Consider the following 24,264-nt stretch of genomic DNA (forward strand, 5'->3'; position numbering starts at 1 on the left):
AACCTGGGGAGCAGGGGTCCTGTTCAGTTGCTCTTTAAGGGCAGTAAGGGACAGCTGAGCAGAGGCAAAAACCACGGAGGGGTGCTGCTTGCTGGCTTGGTCTGCATGGCTTCCTGGGCTTGCTTTCTTATGAAATCCAGGGCCACCAGCCCAGAGACAGCACTGCCCCAGTGGCCTGGCCCTTCTACATCAATCAACAATCGAGAAAAGGCCCTAGAGTCTTGCCTACGAGCCACTTTGACTGAGGCAACCCCTCAGTTGAGGCTCCTTCTTGATGGCATGCCAAATTGACAGAAACTCAGCCATACCCTGAAAGGACGCATTTATAATAAGTTTGTGGGGTTTATCCTAGACATTTCTCTAAGTATCTGTGGGGAGGAACAGAAAACTCAAGGAAGTTGTGCCTGGCAGTCTGTGGAGACAGGGACAAGGGCTTGACCTTTGACTCTGATGAACGTAGCCCACAGAGTTAGCATGAACTGTGCTCCAGTTTAAAGGCGTCTCTGAAGCCTGTGTTGTCACATGGCAGCGGGACAGGGGGAGCGCTCTGCTGTCTCCCCACCCCCTCTGCCCTTTGCTAGCTTCCGCTGCAGCGCATCCTTACAAGTGTGGGGTCCTGAGGGGTTGATGATCCTTCTTTCTCATTATCCCATACTCTGTTGCTGGCTGGGAACTGTTACCCCCACGGTTAGAACTGTTTCTACTGCTGAACCTCTGACTCAGAAAAAACTCTGCTCCTGCCATGTCAGGGAGCATGTAGACAAGGTCTTCCAGTGTTGGCTGACCTGGAACCTGTAATATAGACCGGACCTAAAAATCATGGCAATTCTTGCACATTTTTCCACTAAATGCTGGGACCAAGGCACATGCCACCACTTGCTCCAAGTCTTGCTTTTGACTGTGACTCAGATGTCTCAGACCCTCCAGACAGCCTGTGTCCCAACAGATCTCCCAATAAGCATAGCTGTCTTTGGGTTGCTCAACTTGTGAGCACGCCTAGGCAGGCACGACAGCCTGTCCGTCCCACCCAAGAAACAGTTCTTAAATGACCTCTGCTATTTTGCCACCCGCTGTCACTGCAAGCCACCTTCCTTTACCCCTGACTATTGCAATAATGTCCTCTTGCTTTTCTTGCATTCAGATTGGCTTCCCTTCCAAACTGTTCTCCACGTTAAAGCCAAAATTTTGTATGGACTTATGGATATACTTCTCCATGTATACTGCACACATACGTAGGCACATATGAATATGCTATGCTCTAGCCTAACAACCTTCCATAGCATCCCATTCACCCACTCAGGATCTTCTCCTGAATCCCTAAGATGCATATGTACACTGAGTGATTTGCCCCTGCCTAATTGTCCGACCTTGTCTTGGGATCCTCTCTTCTGTCATGGATCCCCCACTACCATGCCCCTTACTTTGGAGGCTCTGCCTCTGTAATTTGCCTGGAAAGTGTTCTTGCTTCTATCCCTTCCTGTGTCTGCCTGCCTGCCGCTCCGCAGCGCTTCTCTTTAGGACGCAACCCATGAGCATGCGCAGTGAAGCAGGATGGAAGTAGAGCATCCAGAGTAAGCTACAAGCGAGGATGAGAGAGGAAGCAAGCATGGGCGCCAAGTACCCGGACCCCATCTACCCATCATCTTGTGTCAGCACTTCTCCCTCAGCTCATACCAGAGTGGAGTATGACAGCCCTGGGGACAGTCTGATGAAAACGGAAAGAGGCTGAGCTTCGTTCACAGGTTGCTCGACACCAGATGTGGGTACAGACGGGATGGCATATACACATTACAGTCTCTCTAGTAGTTGGTAGGGAAAACAGAACACATTTTCCCCAATGGACAGAGCTTTTGATAGTGCACCTGCTTCTCCCCTTTCTTCTTGAAAATGCAAGCGTCCAGGGGATAGAATAATCATGGAGTAACAGATGGTTTGGCCAGGTGTTAAGCATAAGAAGAGACAGAGCGGGGAGCACAGACAAGAGGTATAAAATGGGGAGAGTGAGCCTGATGATGAGAACTTTTATTTCACAGGTGTCTTGGTCATTTCCTATTGCCATGATAAAATAACATGATCAAAAAAAACTTATAAAAGAATGCATTTGGTTTGGGGTTCGTGGTTCCAGAGGTCAAAGCCCAGCCCCAGTGATACACCTTCTCCAACAGAGCCACACCTCCGAATCCTTCCCAAACAGTTCCAACTGGAGACTGAGCACTGAGTACCTGAGTATATGGGGGCCATTCTTATTCGAACATCACAACAGGTTGACAACCAGAAGAAAACTTCCATGATGAAAAAGTTGCCAAACAAGCCACTAGACAAAATAACATGGCTGCTCTCCTCCTTGGCTACCCCAGTGCTGGTACAGGATGTGATAGGTTCCAAGCACTCACACAGTCCCATGAGACACCATGTGAGAAGAATCTACAGCAAAGTGTGAGTGTGGAGCCCACCCACATCTCTCAGGCTCTGTACTGCCAGGTACCATTGGGTCTGATCTGACAGTGCTGGAATGCTCACACAGCTGGAGTGTCGGGTCAGAAGTCCCGCCTCTCAGGATGCGGATGTGAGATAAGAAAGGCTATGCAGTGTTCCGCCTCACTGACAATGGGCTAGCAGAAAAGAATTTCACAGTTATAGATTCTGCAACTAGCCATTATATGTTTTAAAACTCTCCAGATAAGAACATAAAAACCCTGATAGAAATGAAAGGACACAAAAAGAAATAGAAATGTGCACTAAATATATAGTGTGTAGATAACATGAGAAATGCCAGCTAACCGTGATACTCAGATACTGAGAGAGGGAGCGTGGGGTAACAGTGTGGGAGAGATGAGAAGACACAGCTGCCATACCTGTATAGAGCATGCAACTCAGGAAAGAGCTAGTTGCCTCCAGCAAGACACTTACTTCTAAGCTAAGAAGTCAGTCTTGAGAGTTCACCAGAAACTCTTGCTCAATACCCTTCTTCCTCATCCCGCCCCCAGTCCCCTCAGCCATTTCTCCTGACTTACTCTAGTACACACCCCACACCCCTTCCTTGAAACATCTTTTTAACCTGTTGTTCCTTTTCTGGCTTCATGACCCACACATGAAGTGCATGTGTGTGAAGATTAGATGCAAAAGAACACAGAGGGACAGAAAGGGAGGGAGAGAGGGAGAAAGAGAGAGAGGGAGGGATGGAGGGAGGGGAGGAGGGGGAGGGGGAGTGAACACAGGTTATGCAAATGAGGGGTGGAGCTCAACCAAAACAAAGCACTCATGAACTGCTGTGAGGAAATCTCCTACCGTGTATTCTAATTTTAAAATAAAAAGTAAAAACCAGAAACAAACAAGCAACCTGCTCAAAATAAAAGTAAGGAGAGGAAGGAGGGAGGCGGGTAGGTGGACAGGCTAAAAATAGAGGTCAATTTTCACTGCAGCATATTTTTAACACCCACCCCCGCCCCGTGTGTGCACACACACACTCGAATGCAGGTACCCAGAGAGACCGAAGATGTCAATACCCCTGTACCTGGAGTTACAGAAGGTGTGCAGCTAGTGCTCTTATCCATTGACCTCCTGCCCTGCAGAATATTTATAACTAGAAATCTGATAACAATCCACACTGTAAAAGGACAGATGTCTGCCGCACATGATTGGCAGCTGCTGTTTCAAGCACTTTCCCTGCGTGGGCTCCTTTAATCCCCACAACAACCCTGAGGAAGATGGTATTTTTTGCCCAACTCATAGGTAAATTCACTGAGGCACAGACAGCCAAAGTAAGTTGGGAAAAAGAAAGAAAAAAACAACTTTGAAATCGTGGGAATGGTTTGATTTTACCTTTTAGAAATTAACAAGACTATTGTTAAGAAACTAATCAAAAAAAAAAAAAAAACCAAAGCAAAACAAACAAACAAACAAACCGAGTTCCTAAATGCCTTCTAAACCTGCAATAGCCTGCATGAATCTGGTTACTAAATGTTGGCACAGAGAAATTTTACTTTGTGGCTTCTCATACTTGTATCATTTCTTAAGCATTGTTTTTATAGTTTAAGGACAAAAATAGCAACTTAGTGTCATGGATCCCAGAGCAGTGAGGCGTAGCCTGTCAGCATCCTTCCACTTCACCTTCACAGACCGTTCTTGTTGGAAACACCCTCTAGTGGCTTGCACCTGGGGCAGGGAGAAGTGAGTCCTGAGCTCCTGAGAGCCAGGTTTAAAGGAAAGAAGAAATTGGAAGTAGGAAGAAGGTTGGGACTGATGGTGCCTGATGGTGGGGCGGGACTGGGTGGGAGGAGTTCTCCGACAAAGCCACAGAGCTGATAAAAATCCCTAGGGCTCCTCATTTTCCTGCGGAGCGTAGCACTTCATCTGAGAGGTGGACTTGTCAACAGACGCCTTAGGCACAACTGCACAGAGTGTGGGCAGCTGTCCTCAAGTAATGTCTCGTTCTAAGGAGTCAGATGAGCTCATTTTCTTTGTGAATGGGAAAAAAGTAAGTTCCCTATGCTGTAATTAAAAATGTACATGAGAAACGGGGGTAGAAACAATCTGTAATTCGCTTTGCCAAATGAAGGGCTGTGTGGGGCGGGGGCACTGTTGCTTGATAGATCTAGTGATCTGCCATGCTTCTTGGGAGACAAGGGAGGGAGGAAGAGAGACTCTATAATGTGTTGGGACTAGTAGGGGGAAAGTGTGTAGTTATGTGTCTCCAAACCGAGCCTCATCATGTTTGAAAGTACCTAAGCATTGGGCACCAGCTTCCCTGCAAGAGAATCCTCTAACTTCCTGCACTCCTCTTCCAGCGCTCACTCAAACTTCCGTGCACCCCAACTTCTGCTTTCACCTGCTTGCATGCACACATCCAGAGTGCAAGGTCTTTAGGTCATTCGCAGATGCTTTTAAAAATCTTTGGTCATGAAGACTGGAAGAGTAAGCATACCAGAAGGCCAGAATGAACTGTCGATTTACATGTTGAAATGGATTCTTAAGGTTAGACTCATGCCTCTACTGTCAGAATTGGAGGGGGGCTGAGGCCAGCTTAGTCTCAAGTGAGTTTTGGGACATCAAGGGCTATGTAATGAAACTCTTGTCTCAAAGGTAAATGAACAAGCAAATAACCAAACGAAGGGTCTTGACTCAGCTAAGAAGCTGAAGCCTCGTCTTTTGCCTTGAGCTCCTGAGACCTAGACAAGACAATGACTATGCTATACAGTCTTTGCGTATGTGCTGGATGGTCTTGGCAATTGTGCATGACGTGAAGATCACTGTTCTCAGCACTGTTGGCCCAGGGAAAGGCAGTCAGAGTTTAAGCTCAGCTTATGGTATTGTGTGTTGTGTATTGTGTGTGTTCTGCGTGCTATGCTTTGAAGGCTCAGGGTCATTGTGCAATGTGGCCAGATCAGTTGGCTAACAAATTCTGGGGAGGCCTTGGCTCTCATCTCTGGGCTCCTTTCCTTGCTCTGTGATCACTTCCTGGGCAGATGGCCATTGCTCTAGAACACTAAAGCTAAAGGGAGGGGTGCGGATTGACATGAATGTTTTCCTAGGGCTGCTGAAGGAATGCTGCTTCTCTACTGCTGTCAAAGCTCCTGTTTACTTAACTTTTCAAAGCTGGATGGAGAACACAGACCAAAACAAAGCAAAACTCTTAGTTTAATTTTCTGTCTTCTAATGTAGGAATGCACGGATGTTTTTAAATGTACGGCTCTTCAATTTTTTTATTTTCCTGAACCCATATCGTGTAAGAATTCAAAAGTTTGTTGAATCTCTGTTGCTCCTCTAAAACAAAGCCAGACGTTTTCCTGCTGGAGTATAACAATATAGCATTGTATATATAATTTCATAGTTGCAAAGAGGGATGGGTGTTTAATCAAGTCGGGCAATCAAAATCAGCAAATATGTTCTAAATCATTGTTGCTATTTAGAAACCAAAATAGAAAGCGTCTCAGCTTACAGTTGCTTCCTCTGTCTAGGTCATTGAGAGGAATGCAGACCCTGAGGTTAATTTATTGTTCTATTTGAGAAAAATCAGTATCCTTTTGCTTGTTTGAGAAAATAAAGCCAGCTTTGCAACTCTGGGAACGGGGAGTTTCTTGCATTCACAGAGCTAGTCCCACATTTCAGAGAGAACTGAGAGTGTTTTACTTGTGTACCGGGACGGTGTGACCTGAGGTTGCTTGCCTCGTAAATGGGACTGGACAGGACACTGCTTCCAAATGTATACAAGTTCAAGAGTCACACAGAGATACTGATCAGAACCTGAAGTTCAGAAGCAGGCAGAGGTGGGAGAGAGTGTGTGCAAGTGTGAGAACCAGAGTGTGGATCCCCAGAGATCATGTAAGGCCTAGCAGTGCAGCGCACATCCGACCGTGCACGTCTGCTAACCCAGTGCTCTTCCGGCAGGATGGAAGCTAAAGGGAATAAAGTCTCTGAAAGTCTGTGGGCTAGCCTGGGTTAGCAGCACAGCGGTGAACAGGAGACTCTGTTTTAAGACAAAATAAAGGACTAACATCTGATGTGATCCTCTGATTCAATACACATACTAAGGCACTCGAGTATACACGCGCACACACACATTATACAGAAAAAAATTAAGAATATGGATTTCTCTAGCCTTGCTTCCAAGAATCCAAATCTATTCTGAAAAAAAAAATCATATTTGGCTAATCTGTCTTCTAGAAGTGAATTTGACTGGTTCCCAAATTTCAATCTCTAGATGACAACAGGCCTCCCTCTCCCTGTCCCCAAGCAGTAAATAAGAACATCCAAGTAGAAATACTCTGACATACATTGATGATGTTTGCTGTGAGTTTGTGAGCTTTAATATCCAAAAAGTTTTGAAAAGTGTCCAAGAAATCAAATGAGAAGTTCTGTGCAAGCCTGCATGCACATGTATGTGTGCATGAGTGTGTATGTGTGTGTCTACAAATGTGTATGCATGAGTGTGTGCATGCACATGTGTATGTGTGTTCAAGGACGTGCAATGCACTCTTTCTGCTTTGATAGTTTATGCTGACCTTGCTAGCTAGATGTGCTGTTGTTACCAGGGTCTGACCTTCCCTTAACTACCCAATGCTGTACAGGCTCAGACAAGACAGAGAGCAGGATGTGGAAGGCAGGCAAATATATTATAAACTAATGGGCATTCTCATGGGTGACAGTGGTCAGTGCCCAAAGAGGTCATTGAAGAGGAAAGCCCTGTCAAAGGTGAGTGTGGATGATGGCTGAAAGGACAATGGTGCCAACCTGTATGTTGAAGTAGTATGTTCTATTCCTCATGCCTCTGGAGCAGAGTTTTCTGAGGAACATTCCCCAGTCCACGTGACTGTCAGGGCCATTTGAATTAACTATGGAGGGAGATAGTCTTTGTTCTTTATCAGAAACCTACATGATAATCTTATAAGCTTCCTGGTAGTTTTTAAAAATCATGTCTCCACATGGGCCAGAGGTACAACACAGATTGATTTATTTTTTGCCAAAAGTCATATAATGGCCCAGGTTAAAAATAAAGAGATAATGAAATAAAAATCTATAAAATGGCCTGGGTTAGACTGGGAATGAAGCTCAATTGGTATAATTCATACCTATCATGACCAAAGCCTTGGGTTTAGTCACCAGTACCATGTATAAATAATGTGTGTTAGTACATGGAGATGACCCCTGCAGCTCATGAAGTGGAGACAGGAGGATCAGTCCAGTGTTACTTGAGACCTTTTCTAAAAAGAAATAAAGTAGAAAAGAAAATGGCCCCACTTTGCTGGGTTGCCTGCCCTATACTGATGTACCTCTACCAACCTGATCTTTGTCTGCTCTCTATTTCTCCTTCCTCATGGACGATGATGTTTTCTCCATCTCTTCACTGGATGTGTCAAATTCTGAGGTTGGGCAGTTGGGATACTTCTCCTTCCTGAAAAATTGCTGGGCTATCGGGGTTGTAGAAAAGGAGTCCAAACTGGTGGTGAGAGAGCGGTCCCTCCACGACAACCTTGAAGCTCTGTCTTTTGTTGTCACTCTTATTGGCCTGTATTCATTACATATAGTACTGGGTTTATTCTGATACTTTCATATATACCTATACATATATAATGTGCTTTGAGTTATCCTGTTACTCTCATGCCCCTCCCACTCTTGATGACCTCCTTCCTCTTCCCAACTAACTGTCCCCGTCCACTTTTGTACATATATTTCCTTTTTACAGCCCAGTGAGTTTCCCAGGGTTGCTCACAGGAACATGGGTACAGGTTATTACCAAAACATGACCACTTTACCAGTGGTTATGCCCTTGAAAAAAAACATCGCTTCCTCTCCTATCACCCATTAACTGTCTATAAATACTCAGAGCTGTGGTTCCTCATGAGACATCCCACCCCCAATTATAGAACATTGATGTGATGGTCCCACTCTTGGCAGGTAGTCACAGCTGCTCTGAGCTCAACGGTTCAATGGCAATATTATGCCCAGATGACAGCCTCTCCCATAATGCTCTCTGAGTCTTGGAGGGGATGGTGGAGATGTCCAGCTTATGGCTGAGCAGTTGCTTATTTTCATCACTTTGACCAATTATGAGTCTCCATAGTGGAGCTGCCCACTGGGGGTGGGGGTGGGGGGAAGCGTTTGGACCAAATCAGAGGGCAGCATTGATCTATGGGCAGGAGTAACTTATTTAGAAAGTAATTTGACAAGTCCATCAAGTCCATCAACCCATGTAGCAAAACAGTAACCTCTCTATTACAGCCTATGCCTACCCCCGCCAGTCAGTCACAAGCTTTGGGCAGTCAGCTTCAAATTCAAATTCAAGCAAAATATAGTTGACGACCCCTTGACAGACTGGCCACCATTTACTACTAGTGGAAACAGCTTGCCTGGTCAGTCAGTAGTGTTGTATAAAGAGTTCACAGATGGGGTTGGGGATTTAGCTCAGTGGTAGAGCGCTTGCCTAGGAAGCGCAAGGCCCTGGGTTCGATCCCCAGCTCCGAAAAAAAAAAAGAACCAAAAAAAAAAAAAAAAAGACACAAAAAAAAGAGTTCACAGATGAATTAAAATATTGATGGCAATTCTCTCCAAGCTTTTCAGGACTATGAAAAAACGTGCTGATTTCTAACTAGCTACCTAACACTGTGAGGGCAATGAGGCGTGACCCTCTGTCCTCCCCTCTGTCAACTCAAGAATGAATTGAAAGCATTAAGTATTTGTGTCTGGCAACTGTAATTTTCTCTGCCCCCCCCCCTTTTTTTAGGCCAAGCACACCAGCTTTTATTGTGTTTTTAGTTTTTGTTTTTCTTTTTCTCCTTCCTTCTGTTGCCTTGATCAATAGGAGTTGTATTGTAGAGTCTCTAATTACACTGGAAATGCTCATTTTCAATGACTGGAATGTTTTTTGGTTTCCTTCCGGACTTTGTGTAATTAAAGGGCTAACACTGATGTGAAAGCAAAATTGGAGTGTTTCTAAGCAGGAAGAATCAGGACTTCAAAGTTCTGGGGCCATGGGGAAGGCAGGGCTCTCCCTTGCTCCACAGATCTGGAGGTCTGTGGGTCTGACTACTTGGCCCTTGGCAGTGACTGCTATCTCGTGAGATCCTGCATTCTGACTTACACTAAACACCAATCATTTGTCAGGGGAGTGAGGTACCTCACGAAGGCCTACTCTGTGGTGTTTAGTTTTCAACTTGACAGACTCAAGAATCACCTGAAAGATGTTCTCTGGGCATGCCTGTGGAAGGTTAATTGTGGGTGGGGCCATCCTTGGGCAGGGTGTCCTGGACTGTACGAGATGGAGAAAGCCCATGGAGAGCTGATGTCCACATTAGTTCTCTGCTTCTTGACTGTGCATATCATCTGGGTGTCTTCAAGTCTCTGATGTCCAGATTCCCTAGCATGATAGATTGTACCTTGAACTGTAAGCCAGAATAAACCTTTTTTTGCCCGAGTATTTTTTTTATCACAGCAACAGGAAAAGAAAGGATAAACACCCATTCTGATGCTATCCTTGTAAAGATTTTATAATAAGAACTGAAAGTTCAAGTTCCCCTTTCTTCCTTAACCATAACCCTTCCAGTCCGACTCACAGGGACAAAGTATGGCTGTGGAGGAGGTGACTGTGGCGCCTGCACAGTGATGATCTCAAGATACAACCCCATCTCCAAAAAGATCAGGTACCTACCCTCCACCTGCAGGCTTGTGGCTGACTCCAACCCTGACTCTCCATAGGGTTTACTCCTGGCACACCGGGGCAGCATGCCATTCTATGGAGGACTCTGAAATAAACAATCTAAGTTACCATCTGGAGAATGTGGCACAGAACTGCACCGAGTCCTAGCAATGTTGGCGTTGCATTTTACAAATGATGGAAACTGGGATTCTATGGGAATTTGTACATTCACCATATCCAGAGAACTAGTGAGCCCCGCTACATTAGATCATGAGCTCAAGTCCATTGGTCTGTAAAGCCAAGATTCTTTGTATAAGTGCCACTCCAAGAGAGCTGTGAAAGGCTGCCTTCTTCTACGCACTAAACTACTCTTGCCCTAAGCACAGAGAACCAGGTAAAGATGTTTGCATCCATGGAACTTGGACTCTGAGGTAACCACTAAGTGACTTGCCTTACAGGGCATCTCACTTAACTTCTTCTAGAACCACAAATACCCATATTGCTCAGAGGACAAGCAGGTCCTTATCAACTGCTTTCACAGCTGACAGGATGGAATGGATATATCAACCAAGAACATTTCAATTCCTGGTTTTGACAAGATAATTTGGGAAGACAATGACTTTCTTAGTTAACAGTATTTATTTTTAAACAGACATATAAATTCAAAATCATTTATTTGATGATTAATTTTAACATGCAATTATCTTCAAGTCAAAGTGATTATAATCCTGTAAATGCATGTTTTTCTTTCTGTTTTCCAATACTACTATTGTTTCTATGGATTCTTTTTTACTTCACTACATGAACTTTGAAGTCATTTCTCCGCCGCTGCCTGCCTGGTCCCCATCTGCTCTCTCCATGGGGCTGCTGTCACTACAGTAGAAGGCATAGGAAGCACCAAAACCAGAATACACCCTGTCCAGGTAAGAGCAGGTTTTAATAAGCTTAAGATTTAAAAAGTTGTCCTAGTTATCTTTAAGCACAACTTGATACAACTTAATTGAGGGTAGAGAACCTCAGTTAAGGAGTTGTCTAGATCTGGGTAGTCTGTGAATATTTCTGTGGGAATTGTCTTGACTGTTAATTGATGTAGGAAGACCTCGCCCTCAGTGGGCAGCACCATTCCCTAAGTCAGTGGTGAATTATATGAGAAAGCTAGCTAAGCATAAGCCTCCCTGACAGCCAGCAAGTGCATCCTCCACAGTTCTTACCACACCTCTTTGATTTTGACTTGAGTTCCCTGTTTAGAGGTAATGAAAGCTATATGGAATAGCAAGCCTACCTACCTGCCTTTAAACTTCTATCTTGAGTTCCATATTTTACTTCCCTCACTGAGAAACTGTGAGCTGGAATTTTAATCCAAATAAACCCTTTCTCCCTCAAAAGTTGGTTTTGGTCAGGTATTTGTCATAGTAAAAGAAATGAAACTAGAACACGGGTCGATGAGGCCTCTTTAGTTGTCCAGACCATGGATTGTGGGTTTTAGAGGACAGAAATGTAAGTGAAGGACTCTGTCCCCTTTATTGCTACTCCATGCAAATGTGTGGAAGAGCTTGAAGAAGGTCGCTGGTAGACTGAGTGGCTTCCTTCATCCCACAGCCTCAGAGACCCCACCCCCCACTTTCTGGGAATACACAGGGTCTACCAGAAAGACTACAAAGGAGACAATTCAACTTTATCTTGGTTTAGACAAGAAAATGAGGAAAACTGGGATGTGTGTTCTATGTGAATAGCCAGTTATGCTGCCAGTTCTAGCCAGAAAAATGTTTTGGGTTCTACACATTGGCATTTAGCATTTGTGCTATAGTAGTCTGCTACCAAGATTGTGTATTAGTCCCAAGATTGAGCTATAAAATCTTCGAGGGCAAGGATTTTGTCTTAGCCTAAGTAGTACCTTTCCATATCATAAGAAGTTGTAATCCATAAAGACTATCAGCGAGGCTGGGGAGTAGATTCAGCCAATAGAGAGCTTCCCTCATGAACATGAGGAACTGTGTACGAACCCCAGCACTCGTGTAAAACACTGGGTACAGTGGCACTTGCCTATAATTTTAACACTAAGAAGGCAGAGGGTGAGGAACCCAAACTCAAACAATGAGGTGATGGACAATTGAGGATGACAGTTGATGTCTTCTCTGTCTTCTACATACACAAGCATCTGTACACACACATGCACACATGTATGAACTCATACCCACGCAGCCACAACAACACACACACACACACACACACACACACACACACAGACCATGGACTTTCCACTCTGAAATTCTCAGTCTGGAGTACTCACACTTTTCACTTTTAGGAAAGGATTGCTAAAGGCCATGGTACCCAGTGTGGATTCTGCACTCCCGGGATGGTGATGAGCATCTACACTCTCCTGAGAAACCACCCGGAGCCCTCCACGGAACAGATAATGGAAACCTTGGGTGGTAAGTTGATGACTTCTTACAATGTAGGCTAATGAGGCAGCAGGGATGCTGGAGCATTTCCCTGCACTGAAAGCCAAAGCCCTTGGTGCATGTGTATATCCTGAGCCTCATGATCTACTCTTCTTAATCAATGTTGAAAAGTCTTCATCTCAGTTGAGCAGGGAGACTGAGGCAACCAGGAGAAAGTCAAGGACAGTCTCCATGTAGCTGTAACGTTCTCAGTGACATATCTTGTGACTTTAATATACTACACATCAGCATGCCTGTGTGGGCGTGACTGATGTGATTTCAATGCTACAGGGATGGTGTTTGGAAATGTTAAGACTTTGAGATCTGTTAATTGTGCAATTGGAGCTAGCCTAAGGAAGCAGCAACCTCGTGGTTTTGTGTTTTGCTGAGCCTCCCTTGCTGTCACACTTGTTATTGGATATGACTGATGCTCGTGAAATCATGGGCTCTTAGGAACTGAGAAAAAAAGTGACTCATAAATGTGCATGCCTTTTCTTGCCTTGAGACTTCAAAGTGTAATTTTACCTTTGTCCTTTCTGAAATTTGTATTCTTCTCAGGTCTTCTATGTGCATTGCCTCCTGCCAAGACACTTTTACTTTCTCTATCTCTGCAAATCTGATGCACATTCCCCTCAGTCCTTATGCAAGTCATGGACTAAACTATTGACTAGAATAAGCCAAGCAGAGCTTTATGAGGAAATTAATCAACATCATTAACACTGAAGCATTGTTTAATTGTGGCTTGTGCATTAACATTTTCTGTCATTGCTACAGAGGAACCAAAACTTGACCAATGTCGTGAAACATGCATGTGCTGTGTCTGAGGTATTCAGCAGATCAGAGCCACCCTAGAATTTTTATCCCGAAAGAGAAGGCTATCTTTCCTTCATTCCCAGTGTCTTCTTAGAGACCACTGTTCCTGAGCTCTGTCATCCAATATAACCCCTTTCAGAACAGATCCAGAGAAGTGGCCAAGAGCAGAGTCAACCTCACCTAATACTCATCTTAAAATGAAAACCAAACCAAAGGTCACCTGTCTCCAGTGTTCTAGAACCACCTGGTCTATTGTTACATCTCACAAAGATTGCTTCTCACAATTTCTCAAGCCCATCTTGTCATAAGACACCATTCACTTGATCCATCTGACACTAGAACATTTAAAGGGGCTACAAGTCCTCTTAAGACTCCGCGCTTCTTGGACTTCAAGGCTTTTTGAACAAGGTTGAGCTGATGCTGGATTACCAGGTATTCCAATTGTGAGATACATGGGGCGATTATAAGAATGAGGCACCAGTGGCTTCCCTCTGATGTCTCTTAATGATACTCCATCTTCACTGAGCTCTGTGTTTGTCCCCCTTTTGATGTGTTGTTGATGATGACATTTTCACCAAAACCTATCTCAGTCTCAGGTTTACTCAGCCTGACACTGCTTGCTCTGGGGCACACTCTTTCATTTTCTGCTTTGCCTGGTGACTTTTAACATCTCTTATCTCCTTTCTGGTTTTGCTGACCAGAAAGCAATCTGATCAGAGTCCTCTTCCCTCCCTTCTTGTCACAGCCAACAACCCTCTCTAACTCCTACGTCGGAGTGCTCCCTTTGCTTTTGTGCTGTGTGTCCATCTGTGGTTTCTGACCAGTGAGGGGAGGCTCTGGCCCTATGCTGCACTTTTTTGAAATTGCCTTTTCAAGTACTACCCTGAAGAACATCAAACATGTTTCACCTTCAGAGACCCTGGCCCCGACACCTGCCATTGTCACGTGGTAGCCTCTAGAGTTAGCTTGACACTCTGGCCTGACACTGGTTCCTCTGACTCTTTATCCCCATCCTGCTTTGTAGCAGAGGTAGAAGCTCCCAAATGGGGGTCACTAGAGGACGCTTTCTCAGCTGTGGCTTCCTCTGTTCCTGCTTCTTCAAAAAATATCCTATCCATACCTTGCATTGGCCTAGGTGGCCCATGTTGTACACTCCCTCTAACAGTCAGATGTTGACCCAACCGGTAGGAAGGTGTTGATGGTATGAAGGGTTTCCACATGAGGGCTGCAGGGATGCTCAAAGGAAACGTTCAGGCAGATCCTTGAGTAGAAGGGAAAGAAGGGTTCATGAAGAAGGGAATCTAGGCTTTTTGCTGAAAATCGAGGGACTACAAGCAGATTTCAAAAGATACAGACAGCTAAGAATCAGAGAATCAGGTTAAAATAGAAGTTAGTAAAGGGGGCAGTTAATCAGAACAGTTGCCTCCAGGACGCAGCTCGGCCTGTAGTGTTGTGCAGAACCAACAGCCTGAGTCTCTCATTAAGTTCTCTTCTGAATGGTCTCAACGCTCTTCTGTTCTGTGACATTCTTGGATTTCCACTCAGATACTTGATGAGCCTAGGGCCCTGCCTCCTATGTTAGTTTTTATTTTAAAACATCACCACCTGTTTGACTGAGTCTCATCGATTCAGGCTTTAGAGGTTCCCGATAAACCTCAAAAGCTCTTTCCACCAAGACTCAAAGTCATAATTGATGTCAAACCCATGCTTTTAGTGCCTTGTCTGAATTTGTTTACAGGACTGATTTTTTCATACTATTTTCTCTAGAGGACTATGGAGACTCCATTTGTCATTGCTCCCCCTGGCCTTACGAGTACCCTCCTTGTCTTTACTCATTTGAGTGAAATGTATACATATTTCGAGTCATCTTCCTTCTGATTTAGTCCCTTGCCCTTCTATACTCATTAACAACTGCCTGCTGTGTGGCATGCAGTATGCTGTATCTGTAGGCCTTGGCCTTAGCAAGAATCATCTCGCAAGCTCCAGTGGATGCAGATTTGGTCTGTTGAAAGGGTCTGTGAAAATTCTGTGCAAAATACAGAACAGAACAGAAATGCCGTCAGTCTGAGTCTACTTATCTCATCTGGTAACAGTGAGGGCCAGTAGTCTAAAAGGACTGGATTAATGACAGAAGAGGAACATCCTGATAAAACAAGGGTGCTGTGCCTTCAGACTTGTCCTTCCCAATCTTAGTGTGAGGTGACCCCTCTGTGTCGAGGTCAGTCCCTCTGAAAGTATGTGATATGTTGATGCTGTCTGCTGATCCTTAAGAACTTGCCAAGGCCTTTGATTCCACCCTGCTTGCCAGCTAACAAGTTACCCTGACACCCTCTGTTGGAAGCTGGTGGAGACACGAGATCCTCAATCGGGTCAATGACATACAATAAACATGGTTGAAGCAGCTGTATCCTGGGTCCCAGATCCCACAAGGCAATTTGGAGAAAGCCAGGAACAGCTGCGTGTGTGATAGGTTAGGTTACAAGGAAGGACTGGATTTGGGGAACACTAGTCTTATCTAACAGGTGGTGCATCTTTGTCGTGTAAGACTCGAGAAAAGCCCTCGGAGCCCTATGCTCAGGATGTCCCACTCACAAAGACACAGAGTCGGAGATCGATGCAATAAGCAAGAGGTTTAATAATCCAGGGCACTGGGGTGGCCCTGTAATCGGGACAGAGGTGACCCCAAAGAACAAGGCCCAACCCCTTTATACTGTTTCAGGGTATAGGCTTTAGGTTACAGCATGAGTTGGTTATTTCTCATTGGTGGGACCTATTACTTTTTGAATTCATTGGTGGCCACCTATTGTCCTTTGAATTCATTGGAGGCCCTTGGTGGGGAAATACCTTTGGCACTGTAGTGGGTGGTGAAGGACCCCTGCTAAGGGCAGTTAGCTCATTTCCTGGAACGGGGTGTTTTCCTAAATTCCGCTTTGTTTATACAAGTGTCTGGAACACAGTATGGATCCAAGCAGTTGAGTGTTCACAAGCGATGTGCCTCTCTGGCATGTGAGCTCTATCCCTCCAGTGGTTCCCTCTGATTTTGTCTTTTCTTTTCACAATGTTTCTTTTCTGTACCTCTCTTAAGACTGCACCCCACAAATAGGTCCCAAGTAGCTCCTGATAACATGTGTGAAATCTAGAAAGACCCTTGGGATTTTAAATGACTGGCAGAGGAGGTGTTGTGGGTGAAGAGAGATACAGCAAGCTCAGAGAAATGGCCTTGGAGCTGAAACTGTGTATTTTTCTCACCCAGGGAATCTATGCCGTTGCACTGGATACAGGCCCATTGTGGAGAGTGCGAGAAGTTTCAGCCCTGTGAGTATGGAATGACGGATGGCGGCTAAGCCACCATCATGCCCACCCGCACTGCCTCTTCCTAACCCAACACACACACCAGATGGGCTTCAAGGAAAGCACAATACCGTGTTTTAAAGAAAAGGGATGTTCTGTTTTTCCCCATCTCAGTCAGCATAACTGGGCTCTTTTTTCAGAAATACAGACAGGTAGTACCATGATAGCTCTTTTTTGAAGGTGAAGCTTGGAAATGGCATATTCTTAGTGAAAATGGATTAGGCCATTCTAACATCTTGCTCTGTGATAAAGAGAAACTGATAAAAGTCTGTTTCTCAGACTGTCTCTCTCACAGCACTTTTGGATGAGGCATGGCCAGAGCGGAATGTTTCCATCAAGTGAATGCCCCTCTTTGCTCTGAAAGTGAGTCCATCTGAGATTAATACTGACGGGAGATGGGGAGAGCCGAGAAGCCGGTCCCATCCTTCACATTAGGTGAAATCAATTGAGAGCGGGACCTGCAGCTTCCACAAAGCATCAATTTCAGAATCTGTCCACACTCACTGAGGCAGACGCCAAGTGATTCCCCATTACCACCCCCCATTCCTGATCTGGGCAGGGTTTCCCACACGAAGCAACCTTCCGACTCCCTAGACAGTTACAGGACGCTCTGTGCTTTAATCTAGTTAGGTCCTGACACTAACTACTCAGAGTTAGTGTCACTGCCTACAAGTTAACGGATCGCAAGACTGACCTCATCTTACCAAGTGTTGGTGGGCCTTTGGTATTCCTGACCCACTAACTAAACATCAGTAGTTCCTATGCCCTCATCTCCTCAGCCTTCACTATTTTGCCGGGATAGTCAACATAGCTCAGGAAGCATGACTCATGTTTGCTGAGTTAGTATAAAATCATAAAGGGAACAGGTAAATACTAATGGATTGGTACATTGGGCAACATCCAGAAAGGGCTCCTGTCAGTGGACTTGAGGTCTACCATGCTCCTCACACAGTATGCTTCACCAGCTCAAAGGTTCATAAATTATCTGGTTCAAAGGGTTTTTTTTTCAATGTTTTTAAACTTGTATAGTATATGAGTACATGTGTATGGAATAGGTGTTTTGGAACAAACATGTGTGATGGTCAGAGAACAACTTAAGTTGATTCTGTCTTCCCACCTTTATCTGAGTTCCAGGGATTGAACTCAAGTTGCCTGGATTTGCCCAGAAACCACTTTACACACTGAGCTGTCTCACCAGCCCCCAGAAGTTCTTATAACTGCATGGTTGCACACATGTGCAAACCCAGCACTTATGAAGTAGGCTAAGGCAGATTAATGTAAGTTTAAGACCAGCCTGGGCTACACGCTGATGTCAGGCATGGTTTAAGCTACAAAGTAGGACCTTGCCCCATCAAAAAAAAAAAAACCCAAAAGTTCTTCAAAGCACTCAGTTTGCAGTCCACCACTCCCAGGCCAGTCTACCCATTGAGCTAGGTTAGTGAGCGGCAAATTTAAACCCAGTGACCACAGGATCTTTCTGTCACTCAGCCCATTCTAAGGTTATTCAGGAGAGGCCGCAGATTCAGCAATAGGAAGGATGTGTCAGTGGAATCCAGTCCCTGCATCTTGGTGGCAACAGTGACAACCCAGAAGGCATTGTCCTGATTTCAGAAGCTCTGGGTCCCCTTAGGTCTCCCACTTGTCCCTTGGACAACCCCCACACTAGTGTCTCTGTAGAGGGTCTTTGAAGATGAAAAGTGTTATAATACCTGGGAAGCAATGAGCACAAAGCCAAGACTAGGAAAGACAATCAGGAAATTGCAGCTACGATTAACAAGTAGAGAGACTATAAAGTTACGCTGGATGAGAATGAACTACCTCCATATAGGAATGCATAGCCTCAAATTCTGATCCCATAATTCTCTAGCTGCGTCATTTGATAAATCACTTAACTTTTCTATGCCCTGCTTCCTTGTCTGGGAAGTGGAATGGTGACTGAAAGAATGAAAACATAGCACGTCTACAAAACACGAAACATTGCGCTGAGCACAAATTATTTGCTCAACCAAAACTAGACCACGGCTAATTTAGTCTACCACGTCCATTACTACTGTGTCCTCGCCCAGTCTATGCTTCTGTATCCGGGTGCCACACATTGAAAGATGGCTTCTAATGAACAGACATCTGTTGGGTCACAGGTCTGAAGGCTAGGAATGCAAGTTCAGGGTTTTCTATCCAGCAAGTGCCTCTTGCTGTGTTCTAGCTTGGCAAAAGGCACTGCAATGGTGGAAGAGATTTTGGGATAAAGGGGACGCCAAAAGGGTCCTAGTTCGTCCTTTAAATATGAGTTTTCCCTGCTGCACTGCACTGGTCCCTGCTTGGGTGAAAACTCCTAACACAATCTCCATCAGTGTGGGTTCCAGGGCCACACACTGAGCATCGCATATGGTCATTAGGCCTGTCCTCACCTCCTCTGGAGTCTCATGGCTCTGTGCCTCTCTGATTTTACCATTAATGTTTTCCACAGAACTCAGCTTGCTGCCCGATGAATGAGAAATGGAAATGTTGCTTGGATGAAGGAAAAAACGAGCCTGAGAGAAAAAACAGTGTGAGTTTCCCCTTTCCCCTCATGTCCCTCCATCTTCTTAGATTTGGCCTTATTGTATCCCCGACATCCCTCCTGTGTCCCCTCACACCCATCACACTCACATCCTACCCATATCTCTCCACATCCCACCCGCATCCCACCCGCATCCCACTGGCATGAGTCAGAAGGTGTGTGTGTGTGTGTGTGTGTGTGTGTGTGTGTGTGTGTGTGTGTGTGTGTGTGTTAGGAAAAAGCGGAGGCTCTAAAAACAACTGTCTTTCTTCTGGCCTTTCCCTGTCTTTCTTTTCTTCAGTCACTGCCAACACCCGGGGTGGAGGTGAGGAGTCCTCAGAACCGGGCTGCAGGGAATAGTAAAGATGCCACAAATTGGGATGGGGAGCAGGGAGGGCAGGGCTTCTCAACCCAGCTTTGGCTTCCTTACTCTAGTTTAACCTCTTCTTGAATCTGATTGGGTGATCACTCCAGGAAGTTTGGAGTAAGGTATGTGTGCTCATGAAGTCCCAAGTCCAATGACAAATGCCCAGCAGTTGTTCACTAAATGTCTGATTTCCCTAATGGCTGAAGCTCAGAATTACCTTTTAGCCAGTTGTGGCAGGCGATCGAATCTGTGTGTTCTGTGTTCCTGACTCAGCAGTTTCACTCGCAGAGATCCACTGCAGGAAAATAAGTAGAGGTATGTCAGATATTGATTATGGGAAGAGATGTGCACCACAGCACACGCTTATGTCTATATTTATACTTAACACATATATGAACAAATATATTGTTATATGTATAACAAGGATCAGTGCTAACACGAATGTCTGGCAAGAGGGTAACACTTAAGACTAGCCTGGGGGCTGGAGAGATGGCTCAGCGGTTAAGAGCACCCGACTGCTCTTCCAGAGGTCATGAGTTCAATTCCCAGCAACCACATGGTGGCTCAACCATCTGTAAAGAGATCAGATGCCCTCTTCTGATGTATCTGAAGACAGCTACAGTATACTTATATATAATAAATAAATAAATCTTTAAAAAAAAAAAAAAAGACTAGCCTGACAGAACCACTTCATTGGAATGTACACCAACCTGGAACCTTTTCCTATAACCTTTAAAGAACTTAAAAATAATTTCTTTAACGTGAAGTAATTTAAAAATGGAGAATTTGGCACCATTAAATATGCATATGCAATATAAGGTCATACATTAAAAGTGAAATTAGAAAAATATGCATAACAATAGTAGGTAATTCTGCACCGTGCTATTATGAAGCTGCTTTGTTTGATTTCTTGGCAGTTCAACATGAGTGTATTATGATTACACACACACACACAAACACACACAAACACACACACACACAAACACACACACACATGCACACATGCACACACACACAGACACAAACACACACACACAAACAAATACACACATATAAACACACACACATTTAAACAAAGGGAAATCCCTATAGATTTTATAGTAGTTACATTAAAATTACAATTTCCTCTAAAAGTCAAGTTCACTTGATTTTTAGTCTAGAGAAAAGGGGAAGGAAGGCCCAAAGCAGAAGTGAGGTGAAGAGCCCAGTTCTCATCTCTCTGTGCCCAGTTCTGTCCCACACCAGTGGCATCACAGACTGTACACCCAGCCTCTGTGTCCAAATTATCCCCATCCCCAACCCACTCTCCCTTAGCCACCACTCAGACAGTTTTTCCCTTGATGAGGAAAGAATGGAGCAGAGGCCTACATGGGTCCTGCGAGTGGATTTGGGGCTTCTAGGTTGGGGAATCTTGAGGTCCTGGTGCCAAAAGCCTGTGACTAATAGTGGCTGCTGGCTGTGAATGGATGTTCCCACTCTGGGATTTCCTTGCCCCCTGTGAGGGACTTGGTGGGAAAGAGCCAGTGATCAATAGCCAGAGAGTAGGTGGAAATGGGCTTCTTGAAGCCATGTTGAGTGCTTTCCATAGCATAAAATAAGGGCACACTGCATGGTGTCAGTTCTGTTGGCTGCAACTTACCAGGGAATCCCAGTTTCTCATGGTCATGTGACTGCCTGCAAGAGCAGCTTCTTTTATTCAAATCTCAACTACTCATTTTAACTCTCAACCACACACTCCACACAGTACGGTATGGGTGTTATTGAATGGCTACAAAGGGGTTAAAGAGGTTACAAACTTGGGAGGGTGGGTTTATTGAAGGCAGATTCAGAGCCTTTGTAGGAAAGTTAGTTAGTAAGAACCCAATTAGAGAGCAGCTGGAGGCAGAGCCAAGCCAAGCTCAAAGCAAGTAGGAGCCAGGCAGGGGGACTAACAGCAATCCAAGGACAGGGCTGGTCAAGCAGTGGGGCTATCTGAACTGGAACTCTGGGGGCAATCCAGTTCTCTGCCTGTCATTCTCTTGATGCACACACACTAGATGGCCAAGTAAGAGATTAGTGTGGCCCTCAATGGCAGTGTCAGAGTGCTCGTTTTCGGTGGCCCAGGTGAGGGGGCTATGTTCTTTGCTGGTCTAGCGTGTTTGATGTTTCTGATATGGTCTTCATATGTCTCGTGCTCCCAATCTTCCCCAACAGGCATTTCGCTTTGCCTGAGTAAGTTATCAGGCTGTGCCTCCTGGTTTGTTGCTAGGCAAGTGATGGGATCTGCATGCACAAACAAGATGTAAGTGGAGTCCCTCAGGGCAAGGCACAGTCTGAAAGCCGCTGTCCTACACACTGCAGAGTAGTTTACAAGGGACAACCTGATCTCCACAAGTCCTTGTAAATGCAAATCACAGCTCCTACTCCAAAGGGTGTAAGAGATAGCTTATTCTGATCTAATGTAAGTGGTTGAGGTTTGGAATACAGATTCATCTTGTTCTGAGTGACAGGTTCTTTCATGGAAACAGTTACAAGAAGTCTATAGTCAGAGAGAGAGAGAGAGAGACAGAGACAGAGACAGAGAGAGACAAAAGATGAGAGTTATAAGCCAGGTGTGGTGTCATCTGCCTTTAACCTAACAGAGGCAGGTAGATCTGAGTTCAAGGCCAGCCTTATCTACAGAGTGAGTTCAGGGACAGCCAAGGCTATGTAGAAAGACCCTGTCTTGGAGTGCGGCAGGGATGAGGGGAGAGCAAGAGAGGAGAGTAAGAGAGAGCCATTAATCCTTGCATTCACAAACTACATTGTGAGGCACTTAGTAAAGAAACCATGAAAACAGCCACTCCAAGATTAAAGTGGGGGTTATTGTGAGCAAGAGAGGAAAAACATCCATCGGTACCTGGGAGAGTCCAGAGCAGAGAGAAAAAGCAGCAGATCGGCCCCAACCAGCGCTCAGCTAGGGAAGGGAGAATGGAGGGGCAGGGGAAAGTCTGTGGTGATCTGAGGTGAGCAGGGTCAGGCTGAAGCTTTGAAATGTAGAACAGGTACTTGTGCATGGGGACTGCAGGAGCCTGGAGGCCAGTGGACTTTGATGTGCAACAACAGGTACATCACTGGGAAGCCATCAGTCCCTTCAGCCCTCGGCAAGGGAAATGACCCCTTCCACAGATCCCAGAGGAATGCTGGCTTTTATCTAATCTCCAGAAATCTGTCTTCAGTTCGACTTGAGCTGGGCCAAGACTGTCAATTCTGGACATATGCACTTCCTGAGACCTAACAGTAGGGACACTGGCTTAGTTAACTGGGTCATTCTGCTATAGATCTTAGTAGTTTGGGGACAGTGAAAGCTAGCATCCTGCTTAATACATTATAAAGTTTAACCCAGTAGTCAACAAGATGTCCGGTCAGACACCAAAGGTGGCCAACGAACAACTATTAGTAAGAAGACAAAAAGCCTAACATAATTTTGGCTCTGGCTCTGCAAAATTCCAATTCTCAATGATCACAAAGTTCTAAGCAATCAGCAGCCTGGGTCCAGGGCTGAACACCCTGCAGCCTCATAAGAGCCTCCTGCTCACTTCTGCTACCCTACCCAATCCTCTCCTACCTTCTCTAGTTGTCTCTCACCTCTCCTCCCCTGTGCAGCCCTCTCTTGTCCATTCTCTGGCTTTCTCTAGCCCTCCCCTGCCCTCTCTACCTCCCCTACCCTACCCTCTCTGCCCTCCCCTCCCCTGCCCTCTCTCGCCATCGCCCTATGTCCCAGTCGCCAGTCTCAGTTTTTCAAACAGGAAGTAGACATTCAATACTTGGGTAAGGACCATAACGCTTTGCCATCTTTGTCACAAAGACTAAAACATTTTTATCTTCTTTAGGTTTGCACCAAGTTATATGAAAAAGAAGAATTTCAACCCTTGGACCCAACTCAGGAGCTTATATTTCCACCTGAACTGATGGTTTGTTCTCCTTCTGGTTCATTTGGTTTTTACGATGCTTTTGAGAGAAGGGACATGCCCATTGGCGCATCCTCAGTTGTGCCTTTATCTGTTCCCCTGGGTCACGTTGTAGTATGTAACCCTCCGGAGCATTCGTTCATTTTTAACTTTGCCCGTGGGAGGGTCATCTAGTCCCTGATCTTTCTCATAGTCTAGATCCAGGGCACGTATGTTCTGGTACTCAACACCTATGAGGATCCGTAGGAAATTCAGGATAAGACTAGAAAGGGAAGGGCAGGCGTGCGCTGCCTGTTTGAGCAGCCAACCGCTCCACACTGCTACAAGGCACTGAGATGCCTTTAGTGGCTTCAAACCGATCCCCTAGATCCTTTGGGCTCCTTCATGTTTGTTTCAAAAGCTTCTGTCAGCAGAGCCCCAACTATCAGGCCCCAAGGAGAAACCCAGCGGCAGAAAATACAAACCGCTCTTTCTGAGGGCAGCTTCCAGCTTTGACGGTGTCCCCCACGAGATGTTTCCTACAGTAGTGAGGTTGCCTCTTTGCTGCCTCGGATGTAAGCCAGGGCACCGTCACTCTGCACAGGTCTTTGTGGCTCTTTTATTTTCTTATTTTTGTTTTTGTTTGATTGGGTTGGTTTCAGAGCTCACATCTCACACCTTTAAAAATTGCTGACAACCCAAGGAGATTTTGT

General features: G+C 45.2%; 1 protein-coding gene across 4 annotated transcripts in view; it reads left to right on the forward strand.

Annotated features, from left to right (window-relative positions):
* Positions 1-4,334: 4,334 nt before the first annotated feature.
* Aox3 (aldehyde oxidase 3) overlaps positions 4,335-24,264 on the forward strand; it is an 82,318-nt gene continuing 62,388 nt past the window's right edge. For 2 of the 4 annotated variants that reach the window (NM_001008527.2, XM_087567182.1), the window contains 8 exon segments: positions 4,335-4,477; positions 5,958-6,015; positions 10,040-10,136; positions 10,947-11,055; positions 12,438-12,564; positions 16,640-16,701; positions 19,205-19,285; positions 23,495-23,575. In NM_001008527.2, the coding sequence (NP_001008527.2) occupies positions 4,424-4,477; positions 5,958-6,015; positions 10,040-10,136; positions 10,947-11,055; positions 12,438-12,564; positions 16,640-16,701; positions 19,205-19,285; positions 23,495-23,575 (669 nt within the window). In that variant the 5' untranslated portion in view covers positions 4,335-4,423. 4 annotated transcript variants of the gene reach the window in all.

Source organism: Rattus norvegicus, chromosome 9 (assembly GCF_021556685.1).
Source record: "Rattus norvegicus strain SHRSP/BbbUtx chromosome 9, alternate assembly SHRSP_T2T, whole genome shotgun sequence".
Lineage (NCBI taxonomy): Eukaryota > Metazoa > Chordata > Mammalia > Rodentia > Muridae > Rattus > Rattus norvegicus.